This window comes from Psammomys obesus, unplaced genomic scaffold (assembly GCF_907164565.1).
Source record: "Psammomys obesus unplaced genomic scaffold, mPsaObe1.curated_primary_1811, whole genome shotgun sequence".
NCBI lineage: Eukaryota > Metazoa > Chordata > Mammalia > Rodentia > Muridae > Psammomys > Psammomys obesus.
Genome location: NW_026596109.1, coordinates 21618045 through 21636073, shown reverse-complemented (window position 1 = coordinate 21636073; position 18029 = coordinate 21618045). Strand labels below are relative to the sequence as shown.

The window sequence follows — 18029 nt, the reverse complement described above, 5'->3', positions numbered from 1 at the left end:
AGGAAGAAAGAGAGAGAGAGAGAGAAAGAAAGGAAGAAAGATGCATCTTTTTCTTACTCCTGTGGTTGAAAGGGGCTTTTGTTGTTGTGGCCATTATTATTGGTACGTTTCCTTTGAGAGGTGATCTCACTGCATAGCCCTGGCTGGACTGGAACTCGCAGAGATCTGCTTGCCTCTGCCTCCCAAGCACTGGGACCAAAAAGGCACGCGCCACCAAACCAGCCCTGAAATATTGTAGTGAACATGAAAGATTGTTTATTTTTTTAATGTCCATGTGACGTTATGGACTCACACTGGGGTGTGAGCCACACGTAAGCTCTTTCATAAGCTGCCACGGGCAGAGTGTTCTACCACAACAGAAAAGCAGCCAAGACAGCCGGGTTTCGTTACGCAGCCTCTGTAGCCTGAACAGAGCCTCACTAGGGAGACCAGGCTCCCGCCTCCGGAGTGCAGCACCACACCCGGGGCGCTGAGTTTTATGTTTAGTTTGTCAGTAGCCATCTGATTTTGATTTTGATTTTGATTGAGATGGGACGCCATTATGTAATTCCTCCTGCCCAGCCCTGTTGTAGGCACACACCGCTGTACCCAAACATCATTTGGCATCTTTCGTTGAACCTCTTGCCAAATTACAATTGCAAGCAGAGCTGAAATCCATTCATATCTTTTTAACCACTCACTCATCTTTCTTCTAGGATTCCCGTTTGGCAGTCTCTCACGTCTGCAAACTCAGGTAACACCCTGGAGACCCCCTCTGAGTCGCCACACCTCAGTCTCGTTACACTGTCACCGCCTGGCACCGATCTGCACCTCTCTCCCCTGACCTGACAGCCGAGCAACCTCCCCTGCTCTTCATGCCCTAACCGTGCAGGAGGGGATCCATGGATCAGCGGCCCCAGGATCGCCTTAAACCTTTATCACTGCTCTACTTAAACATATAGAGATGTAAACCTGGGTATTGACTATTAAGAGCCTTCATTTGACTCCAAAATAAAAATAAAACTGAGAAAACGGCAAACAGCAGCACAGACCCAGTGAAACTCAAATAGCAAGTGCCATATGTTGTTGAGCACACTGCTGTTGACCTGACAGTCCCGGGGCGGGGGCCTTCCGGAAGCCGTGTGTCTGGGCCACGACGGCTGCCGATGGAGATCTCGCCAAGCCTTGACTAGTACGGGAAATACTCGGACGCAGACATACTGTTTAGGTTTTAGTTTCACCTCTATTCTTACTCATTTAGGATGAAGTAAATTGGTTCCATAAATTCAGAGGTGGGTGCAGAAATTGAAATTACAAACTCACACCGGAACACACAGCAATATAGGTGGGTAAGTCTGAACTCTCCCTAGAGAGGAATGTTCAAGACAACACAGCTGCAATAGTCCCAAGACGGAAGCAACACAACTGTCCGTCAACAGACGGAGGGCGGGCTCAGAATGGGGCGTGGCAAATGCAGTGTCTTCCAGCTTCCCAGGGACGAAGGTGGCGACCCCCAACTCCGCTGTGGGGACACCGTGCTAAGCGACCGCAGGCCAGCCAGGAAAGGAAACACAAGTGCACTGTGCTTGCTCAGGGCGTGGGAAGCCTTCAGATTCACAGGGACAAAGTCCTGGCAGGGCCTGGGGAGTGGGGCCTGCGAGTTAGCACGGAGGTGAAGTGTTCCAGATGATTTCTGCCAGTGACGGTGAGGGAGATTACACAACAGTGCGGTGAATTTGCCACCACTCAACAAGGCTACGTGTGCTTCACAATAGCACGTCAAAACGTCAGTGTCAGTTTCGGGTAAAATGTTAAAGATGCTTGTTGGGAACACAGAGCCTGAATATTTCTGCGCCCTTCTCCTCCCAGCCCTGGCCGTTTCAGGCACCCTGCCGCGGCGCTTCTAGCTCCCTTGGGCCCTCACAGCGGCCTAGCTGCTCAGTGCGGGGAGCCGCCCTCCGCTCCGCCGACAGGCGCCCTCAGCCCTGAGCAGCAGGCCTTCCACGCAGACAGGCCTGTCTTTTATCTCCGGGCGTTGCGTGCCGTTCAGAAGCCGCCTGGAACGAGTGACGCACCTTGTTTAGCAGCCCGCCCGTCACCGCCGCCTCCTCCTCCTCGTAGGAACCCCTGGAGCTTCTGTCCCCCGACGCATCCAGCTCCGAAGGCGGCACTCTGGCGTGGGCCGCTCCGGCCCACACTGGGACAGCAGATTTCCACGTCTTAGCCATGACGTCTTGTCGTGTTGCCCCGGCTGCTCTCAGGCTCCCACGTAGCCGACACTACAGGGCTGTGGCACTGCGCCTGCCTTTGTCAGTAAATTTAAATGACAGAAATCAAGAATGGTTTAATGCCAGTGCGCCAAACGTGGCAGTATGTTTTGTTGGTAGTAGTTTGTTTTCTGAGCCAGTCTTATAAAGCGATGGTGAGTACACGGACAACTCTGGATTATTTGCAATATCCAGAGGCCCAGGCACAGTTATCAGGGTTCCTGTGAAGGCAGCTGCGGACTGGTCTGATCGTGAATGCCCGAGATCAAGGAATCCAAAGTGAGGCCTTCCTAAAACACTCGCACAAACATGGCGTTCACTGCTGTACTAAATAGGCTTTTAAGGACATTTATTATAGTCAACTTACCAAACTCAATTTGCTTTTTAAAAACTATATTCGAGCTCAGTGTGAATTTTGCACAGTTCACTTCTTTCCACACAAAGGTAAAACACCATCTTGCGTTTGCTCATTCCCCATCCTTCTGCTGCCTTGACGTGGCCCGGTGCCCTCAGTCAGTGATTGCTGGTCAAAGGTTCTGTTTCTCTCACTGCCCTTCTTTTCCTCTCTTTGTGTTCCCTAGCGTAGGTTCGAGGCACGGCGTATTCATTTCCAAGGTCCACAACAATTACCTCCTTAGAAAACGTCACTCCTTTTAAAGGTCTTTTCTGGTCAGCAGCAGAAGTAGTTCTGTGGAAATGGGGGGGTGTTTTCTCATCAAGCTCACCCTGCAAAGAGAGCGGGACAGACAACATGAATGACAGACCTGTGAATATAGCAATCCCCACGTTTTAATGCATAGTTATATGTGCATTGTGAACAAGAACTGGCAAAAGAATTTTCCAATGGACAGACACAGCGATAAGCCCCCCTGCTTGGCGCCTCCACTGACATGGCCTGATATTAGCTAAGGGTGCGTAGTCAAAGCCGAGAGCCCGGCATCCTCTTAGTGAGTGGAGGCATGGTGGCAGTGCGGGAAGGTTCTGGAAGGGTTTGGTTGCTGATACGGGAGGCTCCCAGGACTGGAGCGAGGGTACAGGGCTTGCCCCGAGTTCCTCAGCAACCGGAACCTAGACAACTCATCCCAGCTTCTCGTGTGACAGAGCTTAGATCCTAGATACCTTACAGGGACTGCTGTAGCTCTAAGATTCCAGGAGTATAAGAAAAATAAAATGAAGGAGAAATACTCAGAAAACCAGAAAACCAGGAAACCAGGACTGTAAGCGTGAAAGGCGACAGTGAAAAGCCTCCAGGTGGACAATTCAACATCTGGTTCTCCTTGCATGAGGACCCCCTCCCCAGTCAAGCAACCCTGAGAGCCCAACACGTCACCTCATGGGTGGTTGGTCTAGTATTTTCAGGCTCTGTTGTCCACTTATCTTTGTTCTCTTCTGCCCTGGTGTTGTCTCTTAAGAGAGTGGCCACCACGTCCTTACTCTGTCTCTGTACGAGAATGCCAGGCCTCACCGGCATGTTGTTTCCATAGTGCATTAGGGCCCTGGGAAGGTCGGCAACAGCTTTAAAATTTCACACATCTGAGTCAACGTTACCACACATAGAAATGGCTCTCCATCCAGATCACTGTATTTTGGTGTGTGTGTGTGTGTGTGTTCTGTGTGGCTGTGTTCTGTGTATCTGTCTGTGTTGTGTGTTTGTGTTGTCTCTTATCTGACTGGGTATGTATAGAGGTCAGAGGGTGCTTGTTGTCATCTGCATGTCAACTTCTTCACCTTATTTTTTGGGTCAGGGTTCAGTCAGTGAAGCTGACGCCCACAGAATTTGGACTGGATTGGCTGGGACCTGCCTGTCTTTGTCCCTGTCATACTTGACTTCTTCTGTGGGTGCTGGAAGCCAGACCCTAGGATGCCATGCCACAGCCGCAGCCGTCTCCCCCCTCCCCAACCCCTTCCCCAGCCCTCAGGCTTACTTGTCTTGATCTTCGGGCTTGTTCATCTCCGCGTTAGCAGCTAAACAATCTTCCCCTTCATTTTCATCTGTGCAAGGGGGCTTTACCGGCTCCTCATTTGTCTTAAGTCTGAAGCTAAAAACAAGCAAAACTTAAGAAAAGACGACTCTCGGGTGTGGTTCGGGACTTTCACTTTTACATGGGAAACTGGTACTTTTAAAACCCTGAGGTGGAAAAAGTAGCTGGTTACTACATTGCTTATTCTAGTTTATTTGGGGTTTCAAGAGAGGGTCTCTAATAAGCAAGGTTGACCTTGAAGTCTCTGTAATAAAGAATGACCTTGAATTACTAATCTTCCTGCCCCCCTCCCAAATTCTGGGGTTCCAGGTATGTACCCCCAGCTCAGCCCTTCGTTGATCTATTTAAAAGTTCGTTTTATTTCTAGATACACTTGCTACTTTGACTTGAAATCTAATCCCAAATTATCAACATGGGTTTATACCATTTATATAAAAAGACTGCCAATAACAGGAGAATACAAGTGACGCAAAGGAGAAGGAGGATGAAGAATATGGTCGCTGTGGTCTCAAAGGCTATAGGGCGCGATTTTGAAGTGCCCACTGTTTTCTCAACCTCATGTCCAAACATTCTTTTCTAGCCCAGTTTGAATGCAGATTTCTTGTTCTTTATGTTTTCTAGAAACAGAAGGATAAAAGGCTGTTTTCATTGTTGCTCTTCCAACTCAGGCAGCGTCACAGAGCCTCCACCTGCCTAGGTGGAGGTGACTCATGCTGCCTACTTTCTCTCCATAAAGGCGGTAAGGGGCTGTGGTGGCCGCAGGGTAGACTGAGCTAGGACACGCTGCTCACTCGGTTCACTTCCCCTCACCCCAAAATTGCCAAAACCCAAAGGAGAGAGGACTTGGAGCAGCTGCAGACAGAGGAGACCCCCATTCTCCTCTCAGTGACATCACACAGCCATGGAACTGCTCCTGAGCATGCTCCGAGGCGGGGAGGCCACTGACCTCTCGGCTGGCCTCTGGCCGGTCTCTGAGCTGGGAGGTGGAGCGGCTTGGCTCTGTCCGGGCTAGTTTTAGATAAAGATTTTCCAGATTCTAGCCCTCTTCTCGCGACTCAAGCCCCACGGATTGCTCTTTTCGCTGATCCGCTTTCTTATGAAGACCCCCGGCGACAGCCCCGGGTCAGGGTGTCCAAGGACTTCTCTCCAGGAGGAATGGGCTCCGCTCGCTCGTTACCCCATCTCACCGCGCTGGCGCCCCACACTCACAGCTCGAGGCACCAGGAATGGAACAAGCTGGTAAGTCAGAGGATGAACGCAACGCAGAACTACGGAGAGAGAGTGAGTGATGCCCATGGCAGAAAGGGCAGAGAAGCACTGTCCCAGGTGAAAGCCATCTGAGAAAGGATGTAACAATACTGGGCGTGGCAGCACACGGGTCTGCAGAGGGGTGAGGGGCCCAGGCGGCAGGGCCCCTCACAACCCTGTTTCCAAGCAAAACAGATGGCAGGTGCTGCCCGCTCTAGGCAAAGAGGTGGCCTGGGCAGGGTGCTCGGGGCTCTTCGCGGTGTTTCTTGGGAGGACCACCGGTGGATAATTTGAACTGCACAGAAATGTGTTCCCCACAGCTCTGGAGGACGGAAGCCAGAGGTCAGGTGCCTGCGGGTTCGGTGCGTTGTCCTCCCTAAGGAAGGATGTTCCCTGCCCTGTGCTTACTTCTGCATGGCAGAGCACAGACTCTCCTCCAAAGACACCACCCAAAGGCCCAGCGCTGCTGCTCTGGGGACAGAATGTCAAAGGCGAATTTTGCAGACACATCGTCATATCACAGAAGCTGTCTTTGACGGACCGGAGCAACAGGGTCTCATTCAGAAAGGCAGAACTTCAACCTCTTCATCTTTGGATTGTGTGTGTGTGTGTGGGGGGGGGGGGGCTAGGGGCCAACTTTTGCACAACCTGAGGATATTGGTGCCACTCTTAGCAGGGCGGGGACAATCCCGGGGGCAGTCCTGTAGCCAGTGCCCGGGCCGAAGGCACACAGCTCCTATCACACTTCCTGCTGCATGTGCTGTGAGACCCCGAATCTGCTCTCTGTACCTAAAGGGTGCTCCCGAGGAGGCAGAAATGATTTACCTTGATCTACCAATCATTGTGCAGGTATATACGCATGCAAACCCCAAACCGTGTACCCCAAACTGGTACACAGCCCTCTATCACGTGGACACTACTCAAATGACGGGAAGTGGACCACTTCCGGCCTGAGTTGGAGTGGGAGGCTGAGAGCAGCGGAGTGGGCTGTACTTGTGTGAGCTGTTTCTGTTTGCAGATGGTCATCACAGACGGGGAGGCCTGAGGCAGACAGGGGACAGTCGTGCCTGAGAGCTGGCGAGCCGTTCCCATAGGCTTCCACTGAATGCAGCATGGGATGGACATTGCACATTTGTATGTATTGTTAACATGATTCTGGTAAGCAGGTGCCCAGCCAAACTCTGTTGGGGTTGGTCTGGAGCTACTGTGTATTCAAGTGTCAATTGCTTCTTCCCTAAGATCCTTAGGAGCAAATCCTCATGTGCCCAAAATGATGCGGTGTAAACCTGGCCTCCCAAATTGTTTCTGATTGGCAAATAAAGTTGCCTGCACTTAGGCTGGGCAGGAGAGAGGTAGGCAGAGCTAAGGCTCGAGGGCTTTGGGGGTCTTGGAGGACCACGAGCAGAGAGGAAGAAGAGAGGAGCCATGGGTGAGCATGAACTAGAAGCATGTGTCTGGGAGGAGCTAGCCCTGAGGATTAGCATTAGAGAAGCGGCCCGGATGGAAGGCATGTGCAAGTATTTATGGCGTCGGGGCTGGGAAGTAGACAAGACAGCTCAGAGGGTTAATATCTGCCCAGCCCCAGTGCCTTTAGGCTCATCAAAAATCTAACAAGTTTCTGTGTCTTTAAATTATATAATAGCAGGTTAAGAAATAACTGCCACCTTAATAATTATATTATCAGTATTAAATATTAATAGTCATACAACAAAATTTGGTTCTTAAATCATATTCAAATGCATCAGACTGTAAGCTCGGTGAGGCTCGTTGGTCACTCACAGACGGCGCTGCAGAGCCTAGCCACATATGCCCACCTCAGAAATTATTCAGGCAGGACAGTCAGTTCGGCAAGCAGCAAAGGACTGTGAGAGGTGCTAGGCCGCAGAGACAGAAGCTCTGTGCTGAGAGCACTGCTGTTCTGTCCAGAGGACTGGAATTCGGCTTCCAGCACCAACATCAGGCAGCTTACACCCACCCACAGGTCCAGCTGCAGTGAGTCCATTGCTTCTTCTGTACCCCCATGAACACACATATCACCACAGAGCACACATACACAAGATAATAAAATAGGATTTTTAAAAAAGAGAATAGCTGTTGGTATAATTTTTTTTTCTTGAATGTACACAATTCACCCTTGTTCATTCACATGCTGATTTCTCTCCCCCACTATCTGGTTTCAATAGGACATTGCATTGTGATGCTTATTTTAAGCATCACCTGTCTCAAGTTTGTGTAAACACGCCCCCATTTGTTCTCTGTATTGTCAATAAAAACAACCAGCCCCAATGCTGGGCAATGGAGAGGATAGGGTGGGACATCCTGGTCCAGAGTGGGGGAGAAAGAAAGGAAGGAAGGAGCAGTGGCTCTGGAAGAGAGGTCTTGGAACTACATGGAGATATAGGACCTGACTAAAAGCAAGTAGAATGGGTGGAATCTGAATGGCAGGAAACTTTGTGGGCTTGGAAGTTTAGGATGGAGTAACTATTGCCCAGCATTGTGCTGTAGGTTAATTAAATAAATCCCAGTCTCTTGTGTGGTGATTTGGGTATACAGCTGGTTTAGGAATAACAGCTGCTTAACTAAAAAATATATCAGTAATAAATATTAAAAACCACAACAAATAGCATAAAACTTTACGCTACAAAATTTTGGAACATTTTGATGAAATAAGAAAATTCCAAGAACACAAAAGTGTTTGTGTGTAGATTGTGAAGAATCAGAAAATTGGGAACGACTAAATCAAGAAAACTTATCTTCAAAAGAAGGTCTGATGGCCTGGCTTCGCTTGAGAACTCCACCAAATCCTCCAACCATTCTGTCAGAGCAGGAGAGGAAACGCTGACCACACTGAGGCTGGCATTGACCTGTGTTCCGTATGGAGGATGATCTACTCATACTTTCTGCGTTGAATGAGTGAGTGCGAAAGTCGCAGACAGCCCGTAAGACACTGTCGAAATGAGGCACTTACAGTATCTGCAAGAAAGACAGCTGCCGGCCGTCATGCTGGAGTCCTGGGCAGAGCAGGGTTGTCTCCAGGGAAACCGGCTTCCTTTTCTCATGCGGACATTTTAATACCAGGACATAAGCAATAGTAACACCTGCTGGAAATGGTTTTTTCTTCTAGTTGTTCTCAACGCTGTGATGATGTTTTTAATACCCTTAGCTATTTTTCTTTCTGCCCCAGAGTTAGTGGTCCGGCCTGCCCAGGACAGGGCATCTTGGAAGACATTTGAAATAACATGCTGAGTCTGGGATAAGAGAGCCTTCTTCAATCCCAGCATCCTCTTCTTGGTAATATTAAGCAGCACACAATAACTTATCAATGGGATTTATATTGTATTCTGCCCTTAAATTGTTCATGTTTTCTTATGGACCATTAGAAATCTATATTAGGTTGCTTCATAACAATTTTTAAAATATTTTAATTTTTTTAAATTTAATTTAATTTGTGTGTGTGTGTGTGTGTGTGTGTGTGTGTGTAGGTGCCTGTGGAGGCCAAAGGAGGATCCCTTGGAGTTGACCTCATAGGTGGTTGTGGGGCATTTGATATAGGTGCCAGGAATTGAACTCATCTTCTGTGGCCCTCCGTAAGAGCACAGCATGCTCTTAAACATTAAGCCAATCTCTCTGTTCCCTATTTATTTTCTGTGATGAGTGTTTGCCTGAATGCAGATATGGGCATCACATGCATGCAGTGCCCACAGAGGCCAGCAGAGGGCATTAGAGTGTGTCCCATAGTCCATCCTTTTGTCCACACAGAGGATTGCCAATGTTCATTTCAGTGAGTCATTGGTTTGGTCCGAGGCCTCTGACCTCTGCTGCACTGTCCATACTGGAACCTCACTGGAATCCTCTCAGACATATCCTGTTGTTGTCCTGTGTCATGAGATCTTGTAGTTTTAGATCTGTGGGGCTGGCCCCTTCATGAACTCCACAGTTCATGGATGGATGTTGGGGTGGGCCAACCCAAAGCCCTGGAGGGGGCCTGAGAGGTATCTGAGCTGGTCGGCCGGCTGGCTCTCCTGCTCTCACACCCTCGGGCGGTTCCCCAGCCACCCCTGCAGCTGGTAAGGGACATGGCCATTCTCCCACTCTCATGACCCCGAGGCCAGCTCTTCTGCCTGCCAAGGATGGCGAGGGGCAAGGGGGGGTGTCTGTCCCTGGTCCACGCCACTGCTCAGCAGACAAGGTTCAAGGCCTGCTCTCTTGCCTGCTGTAAGTGGCAAGCGGTGAAAGGGACATCACTGAGGGGCAGACAAGAGGTGGGGCCAACTCTCCCATGCTCTCACCCTTGGGCTGGCTCAGCTGCCCCCACCTCACCCTTGCCACCAAGGTCAGCTCTACTGTGTTGTCCAGGTGAGGTGCAGGGCCCGCTCTTCTGAGCACTGTAGCTGGTGAGGGCCAGGGACGGTTCTGCTCTCCAGGACCAAGTCTCCTGCCTGCTGCCGCTGGTAACAGGGGAGACGTCGGTGGGGGCTGGAGCTCAATTCCATTTCTCTCAGGGGTTGCTAGAGCACTTTAGAGCAAGGCCCACGTTCTAGGCCAGGGTGTGGAAAAGGTTTTCCACAGAGTGTTACAGTTCAGCTCTTTTAGAATGAGACGTCCAGTGGCAATGGTTGCTCCGGCATTCCAAAGCCTATGGCGACACCAAAGTGCTACAGCTCTTGGGTAAGCTGCTGGGTGGGCAGAAGCACATGCCTGGTCGTCTTGCAGCCAAGGCCCAGGCCCGGCAAGGCCCAGGCCCGGCAAGGCCCAGGCCCCGCAGGCTGGACGGCAGGCCGGGTGAGACTCCGCTGGTGAGGGAATGAATGACAAATCTCAGATGGACATGAGGGAAGGCTGATGGTATCACGAGGCCAGTCAGCAGCATGCACTTTTTGGGGCTACTGGATCCATTCTGAATTTATGCCAAATGTGGGCGATCCCAACACACACTGTGGCCCTGCAGTTGAAGTGGGGGCTGTGAAGGTCAGGTAATTAGTGGAGTTCTGGCTGAAGTCTGACTCACAGTAGATCCAGGGGGTCCCTGAACTCCCCCTGTGGTTATTTCCCCAATCCCAGAACGTGTGATGGAGATAGACAGACTTAGAAGTTGGCAGAATTTTCACACTGGTTCCCTGAGCTGTGGAGTGAGAACTATTATGTTTGGAAAGGCTAAATGGAGGCTTTTAGAAGTGCCTCTGCCAAAGAAAATAGTGAATAAAAAGCAAAACACAAACAAGCAGACAGTATTGCAGGAGGAACTGAAGAAATTAGTGCCACCATCAAGGCCTCGAGCGATGCAGGGGTCACCACAGCTCCCTGTAACTCTGCTCTCTGGCCAGTGCAGAAGACTGATGCATCATGGGGGATGAGAGCTGACTATCGAAAACTCAGTCAGGTGGTGACTCCAATTTCTGCTCTCCAGGTGTGGCATCCTTACTTGAACAGATGAACACATCTGGTACATGGTTTGCAGCTATTGATCTAGCAAATGCCTTTTCTCAGTACCTGTTCAGAAGGACCGCCAGAAGCAATTTGCTTTCAGCTGGCAAAGCCGGCAGTGTACCTTTACAGTTTACCTCAGGGATATATTGGTTCTCCAGCTGTGTCATAACTTAGTTAGAAATTTTAATCATCTGTATCTGTATTTGTGCATTATATGGATTACATCGTGCTGATGAGAGCAGGCAAGCAGGAGGTAGCATCCACTTTGGACTCACTGGTGATTCAGATGCACGTTAGAGGACAGGAAATATATCCAACCAAAATTCAAAGGCCTCCTACCTCGGCGAAATTCTTAGTCCAGTGTGTGGGGCACGCAGGGATAGTCCTTCCAAGGATTATCGCACCTCGGTGGCTTTCACCGCTGAGAAAGAAGCACAGCATTCGGTGGGCCTATCTGGCTCCTGGAGACAGCACCTTTGTCATTGGGTGTGTTACTCCGGCCCTACCACGTGACTAGCTGTGTGTGGAGCCTGGAGCAGGAAAAACTCAACAGGTCCCGGCAGCTGTGAAGGCTGCTCTACCACTTGGACCATATGATCCAGCAGACCCAATGGTACTTGAGGTGTCAGTAGCAGGCAAAGGGGCTGTTTGGAGCCTTTGGGATTTGGGAGCAAGGCATGTCTGCAGACAACCATTTCCCCCTTTGAGAGACAGCTCTTGACCTGCTATTGGGCCTTAGTGGAAACAATGTTTGACAACAATGGACCACCAAGTTACCATTTGACCTGAGCTGTCCATTATGAGCTGGGTTATTGGGCCCACCAAGTCCTAAGATGCGACATGTTATCAAATGGGAGTGGTGTGCAGGTGATCGGGCCTGATGACACAAGCAAGCCACATCAAGTTTCCCAAATTCCTACTGTCACAATGCCAACTCTGCGGGGCACGCACCTTAGCCTCGAGGGCTGTGCCCTCTGATTGGTTGACTGGGGCCTGGTTTACCGATGGTTATAGATGTTACGTGGGCACCCCACCAGAGGACAGCTGCCGCACTGCGGCCCCTTTCTGGGATGACCCTGGAGACGCTGGCGAAGGGCAATCTTCACAGTGGGCAGAACTTCAGGCAGTTCGGATGGTCACACAGTTTGTTTGGAAGGAGAAATGGCCAGATGTGTGATTGATTGATGGCTGTAGCCAATGGAGGGGTCATGGACCTGGAAGGAGCATGATTGAGGAACTGGTGAGAAGAACGTGGAGAGACCTCTCTTTCAATGGGTGAAGGATGTGAAGACATTCACGTCCCCTGTAAATGCTCGTCAAAAAGGCGCCTTCAGCTGAGTTCGGTAATCCCATTCCGTGGACAGCCAGCCTCTTCTGGAACCCTTTCCTGCCATTGCCTAATGGGCCGTGAACCAAGCAGCCATGGCGGCAGAGGTGGTGCATAGAATCAACAACATGGACTTCCACACACCAAGGCCGCTGAGTGCCGGATCCACCGACAGCAGAGACCAACACCCACACCCGGATAGTACATCATCATCCCCCAGGGTGACCGGCCAGCAACCTGGTGGACCCCTTTCTCCGTGGAAAGGACACTGTGCTGTCCTGACTGGAGTACATACTGGTTCTGCCAAAACCACCACAGGGTGCGCTGGGAACCCAACTCAGGTCCTCTGCAAGTGCAGCAGGTACTCTTAACCTCAGAGCCATCTCCTGTTTTGTCTTTTGAGACAGGCTCTCCTTCAGTCCAGGCTTTGGCCTTGAACTCGGTACTTAGCCGAGATGACCTTGAACTGATTCTCCTCCCTCGGCCTCCCAAGTGAAGTGCGGTCACACCCAGTGTCAACAGGGCGCATTCCGGTTACTTTCACGAATAATTACTGCAATGGCCCTAAAGCAGCTTACCTACCCAGCAGGTTGCGGGCTAACTCGCCGGCCTATCCCTGACCGTACAAGTGCCCTACCAGCTCCAGAGGGTAACACTTCAACGCTTGAGGAGAAACACACTCAGCAGCTGATGTGACGTGGGTGCTCTAACCACGTGATGTATAAAAGCACGTGGGTGTGTCAAACTCTCTGCACCAGTGTTCACCAACCGTGGGTGTTACCTAAGAAGATGAGTAACGGCTACGCAGCTACAATGTAGAAAAAAGATTACAGAGATGTGTCACACGATTCGCTTAGTGAAAACATGCTATTTTAACTTAGGATTTTTATATCACCCTTTAAAAGCGTTTAAACTGTTTATTTTCCCCATCCAATGTGCATGTTAGCATGCAGACCTGAGTGTACTAACCATTTTGTTTCAGAGGTCTCCTTTCCGCCCAGCCTGTGGCTCTCTTTCTCCCCTCTAGGACTCCACCTTGTTCTCGGGTACCCACGCGCGGCTTCCTTGTGTGGGAACGCGGGCGCAGTCTTAGCTGCCGGGTCATGCTGGGCCTTGGCAATCGGTAGAGCCCCCTTCGCTCTGTAACACTAATAAACAAATGAACGCCGTCAGATCCGGGGCACGGCTGAGAGGAGGAGGAAACGACAGGGGCTGCAACACAGACCCTTTCCACATTCAGCGAAGGTCGGCGAGGAGCCGCTCACAGACCTGGATCACAGAGAAGCAAGGAACCAAGGCCCCGGGGAGAGCTGAGCTGGGAAAACTCGAGGACGCTTTCAGCAAGGGTCTGCGGACTGGGCACGACTTAGGGAACACTGACTTACCTCTCCTCACTGCCGTGCTTCGGGGCTGGGAGCAGGGGCGTCTAGTAAAGCCCGGGTCTCGGACCACGGCCGGAGTCCAGCCCCGGACGCAGGTGGTTCAAGTTTAGCAGCCACAGAGTGGGCCAATCAGCCACGGCCGAGGCAGCCCCAGGCCCAAGGCCGCCCTCAGGAGCGCCAAGGCGCCGGGAAGGCCCGGAACTGGGCAGAGGAGCCACGGCCGCGGCGCGGGAGCACCTCGGACACTGCCCGTGGCGCTGCTTGTGGCGTGCGCACATACGAGGCTCACGTATGTGGGCTCACGCGAGTGTGTGTGTGTTTTTTAAATTTTATTATTTGTTGTTTTCAAGACAGGGTTCTCTGTGAGTAGCCCAGGCTATCCTGGAACGCACTTTGTGGACCAGGCTGGCCTTGGACTCGAGGGATCCACCTGCCTCTCTGCCCCCCAAGTGCCGCGATTAAAGGCATATGAATTCCTAAGGATTTGCAAATCAGGGACACACTGAAGAACGGGTTGGAAAATTACCATTTCCCGTAAAACACTATATAATATAGTCATATATATATATATATATATATATATATATATATATATATAATTGTTAATAAATTCTAGATGCTGTAAGGAAACCTAAAGTTCAAAGTCTGTGTTTCTCAGGACAGTGTCTCATATAAAACCTAACTGGATATTCTCAGCCTGCAGTGAGGTAAAGTACATTTTTTTAAAATATTTATTTATTTATTACTTATGCAATGTGTGTTAGCATGTACACCTGCACGCCAGAAGAGGAAACCAGATTTCATGTTTAGATGGTTGTGAGCCACCATGTGGTTGCTGGGAATTGAACTCAGGACCTTTGGGAAGAGCAATCAGTGCTCTTATCCTCTGAGCCATCTCTCCAGCCCCCGGTAAAGTACATTTTAAGATTAAAAGCAAAACAAAACAAAAGCCCCACTGGTGTATCTAAGTCTGGACCTCTGGAAAAGCATCTGAACTGACGGTGAAAAGTCAAGATTTGTTTGCTGGCATGAGTCTGTGTGGACTAGATGAAAGAGTTTGAGACCCTTGAATAAGGGCCTGGGAGCCAAGGGCTAGGAGGATGTGTGCGGGCCAGCTTCATGTCGAGGACACAAGTTAGAGTCGTCAGAGAGGAGGCTCCTGGATAAGATCCGGCTGTACACTAGCCTGGAGGGCACGTTCTCCCTTAGCGCTGGCTGGGGGAGGCCCGGCCCTGGCCAGGCTGGTGGGGCATCCCTGGCTGCTGGTCCCGCGTTCTAACGGAGGGCGCAGAGCAAGCCGGTGAGCAGCGCCCCTCCGTGGGCTTTGCAGCAGCTCCTGTCGCCAGGCTCCTTCACTGTTGGAGTTCCTGCCCCTCCCTTTGACCCTCACAGTGCTGTGGAAGCATGAGCCGAATAAAGCCTTTCCTCCCCAACATGCTTCAACCACGGTGTTTCCTCACCGAGAGAGAAGACCTACTAAACAGAGGAAAGGGAGTTCCCCGCTGGCTGACGTTGAGAGAAGAGAAGCAGGAGGACATGGCTGCAGCCCCGGCACCTCCGGGAAGGACCCGGAAGCTAGGGCAGAGGGTGGAGACGTGGGAGAGTAAGCGGCAGACTCGGGCCGATAATCGCCAGGTCCAGCCTGGGGGCATTGTGCAACCACAACACACGACCAAACGCTGCCGAATGAAAGAACTGCAACACTAGCTTTTGAAAAGCCAGCTTCAAGACCAGCTGTAAAACACTTACGTTATTTAAAAAGTCATTGTAATGATGACACTTTCAGATTTTTGTTTTAAAATGCAGTCATAAATGAATATAAGAATTTTTTTTTCTTTAAAGGAGCCTGGAAAAATCCTCAAGATATTAAAACCATAGGACAGTAAACAAGGCCCCAGTGTGCTAAGATCTGCCAGGCAGAAAGATGGAGCTCCAGGGCTGAGCCCAGGTCAGGCTCTTCCGGTCTTCCAGGGGCAGAGGGCAAAGAAGCTGAGCAGGGCTTTAGATGGCCTCACGGGTGCAGGGGACAGAATTCAGGGCGAACCCTCATACTGTGGGACAGAACACAGACAGGCCTGTGGTAGGGTGAGTGTTTTTTCTCCTGGCCCCTAGCTCCCAGAATGACTCATGAAAGTCAAAATATATTTACAAATGCCTAGGTCATATGGCTGGGCTCTTCTCTGACTGGATCATAACTTACCGCCCATTTACACTAATCTACATTCTGCTCTGTGGCTGGATACGGCTACTCAGGCACCACACGTCTGTCCTCACAGCTTGCCGGAGCAATCTCTCACGCCTCACTCTGTCCAGAATCCTTTCTGCCTGCCAGATGTCCCACCTATTCGACCCTTTCCTACCAGATTTTTTTTAATTGACAGGTGATGCATTCACACAATACACAAGAGATTCCCTCGACAATTCCCTTTTCAGTCCAAAAAAAGGTCACCTTTTCTTATGTAATAAACTATATACAATAATAACAGTTATGAAAACTATAAGGTATGATATACACTCGCAGTGCCCAGTCCATACGTATTTGGCAACTTGGGAAAAACATTATATCATCTCTCCTATCATGGTGTGTCCAGAGTTCTGTACCTAAATAATTTTTTATCCTTACTTGCATTACCAACCTAAAAACATCTTCTTGGACCTAAAACAACCTAGATCCTAAACAACGTACGCATTATTGAAAGATTATCTAGTTGTCAACCCTATTAGAGAAGGAAGATTCTACCTGAGAATGCAGGAAATGCAGGCAAGCAGCTATAGAAATGAGACAGTCGGCTGCCTGGACAGTCCCTGAGACTCCTCCACGATGTTGGAGCATTGTCTGCAGTCTTCTGGGCCAGTATGTCTGGCAGACCTTGCTGTGAAGCGGGAATTAAGAAGGACCGCCTACCCTGTCTTAGCAAGTTCAGGAATCAGCTTTTCCCCTGCGTCCAGGTTTTGCCCATTTTGGACAGCGTTCTGTCTGCAGAAGGAGCAAGGGCAGTGTGTGTCCAGTGGCTAGCTTGCCACAATTGACGCAAACTTGATAAGGAGATTCTTCGGTGCTCAACATCTTGTTCCAAGTTGAATGGGGTGTTGCCCCCAGGATCTGACATGTCTCACTGTCAAAAAGCCTTACAATAATAAAAAAAAATTAAATTCCATATTCTGTAGGTCTCAGGTTTTTGAAGACTGTCTGTCTGTCTGTCTGTCTGTCTGTCTGTCTGTCTATCTATCTATCTATCTATCTATCTATCTATCTAAACTATCATACACCTGATTTCTATCTAACCTATCGTACACCTGAATAGGCAAACATTGTTTCTAGCAAGTTACTATCTGTTTAACCTAGGATATATATTTTTGTGATAATCTAGACTTGTCTCTGACAGGACATGACCATGAGTTTGATTGAGTAACTATTAACTTGCAATACTTAATTATCCCAAACAGTTTGTAATAGCACCTTTAAAAGACTGGATCTAAACCTTGTATTTATAAATGAGTTGAAAAGGCCCAATACCTTATACAATAGCTGAAATATATTTACATTATTTGTATCAAAAATAACCTTAAATTTGCATCAATGTAAAATAATATAAACTAATATAAACCTTAAATTTATATCAATATACAAAAATCTCTACTAATGTATGCAAAATAACCGTATTTTTGTCAATATATAAAATCTATACCAATGTTAGATTATTGGCCTATAAAATATTCATTGGTTTAATAGTAGATCCAACAATCTATATGTTTTCCCTATTATTCCTATATGACCTTCTTATGCTTCCCCCTTTTTCTCCTCAACCCTTTTCCCCTTACCTAAGAAAGAAAGGCTAGAGAAAAAAAGAAAGAGAGAAATCTCTGAGTGTAAGCCCGTATGCTTTGTTTTCTCCCTGATCGAGATCATTTAATAATGTGTAACCAACCTTTTTTAGTGACAAGCATCCATCACCCAGTACAATGACCAAAACCTACCCACCCTACCTTAAGGGAATGGAATGCCGCTCTCTTAGAATTAATTCCTGTGTATCTGGGATGTAGTATTCCTTTGTGAGGGCCCAAGAAAATTGGAAAAATGGTTAACAAATCCAGTTGTAAGATTTGTCGTCCAGTCTCTAAATGTTGTGAAAATGCAGGCTTAAATGAAATCTGGTTTGGAAGACTCAGCAGCTTTCTCTGAAGCTGTCCTGGAAGCAAGCTTTGATGGAGCAGCAGCTGAAGCAGCCTGAGGCTGGATCAAGCAGGGTACTGGAAGAAATTACAGCTCTGTAATTCCATATGCATAGGAAGCGCAGTGTACACGGATCAGTTAAAGATGATTCTCTGTTCTTTTTGTTTTTTTTTGTTTTTAAAGCAGGTGAAAGACATCTTTCTTTCTTTCTTTCTTTCTTTCTTTCTTTCTTTCTTTCTTTCT

The 18029-nt window shown here is 49.2% G+C and overlaps 1 protein-coding gene across 1 annotated transcript in view; it reads right to left on the bottom strand.

Moving 5' to 3' along the window:
• Positions 1 to 243: 243 nt before the first annotated feature.
• Positions 244 to 18029, bottom strand: part of CUNH2orf74 (chromosome unknown C2orf74 homolog) — a 35607-nt gene continuing 17821 nt past the window's right edge. Inside the window, exons 4-7 of the mRNA XM_055628753.1 lie at positions 13200 to 13378; positions 4172 to 4285; positions 3577 to 3742; positions 244 to 2972 (exon numbers count right to left, since the gene is read on the bottom strand). Coding sequence (XP_055484728.1) covers positions 2760 to 2972; positions 3577 to 3742; positions 4172 to 4285; positions 13200 to 13378 — 672 coding nt within the window. The 3' untranslated portion in view covers positions 244 to 2759. The remainder of the gene's footprint in view (positions 2973 to 3576; positions 3743 to 4171; positions 4286 to 13199; positions 13379 to 18029) is intronic.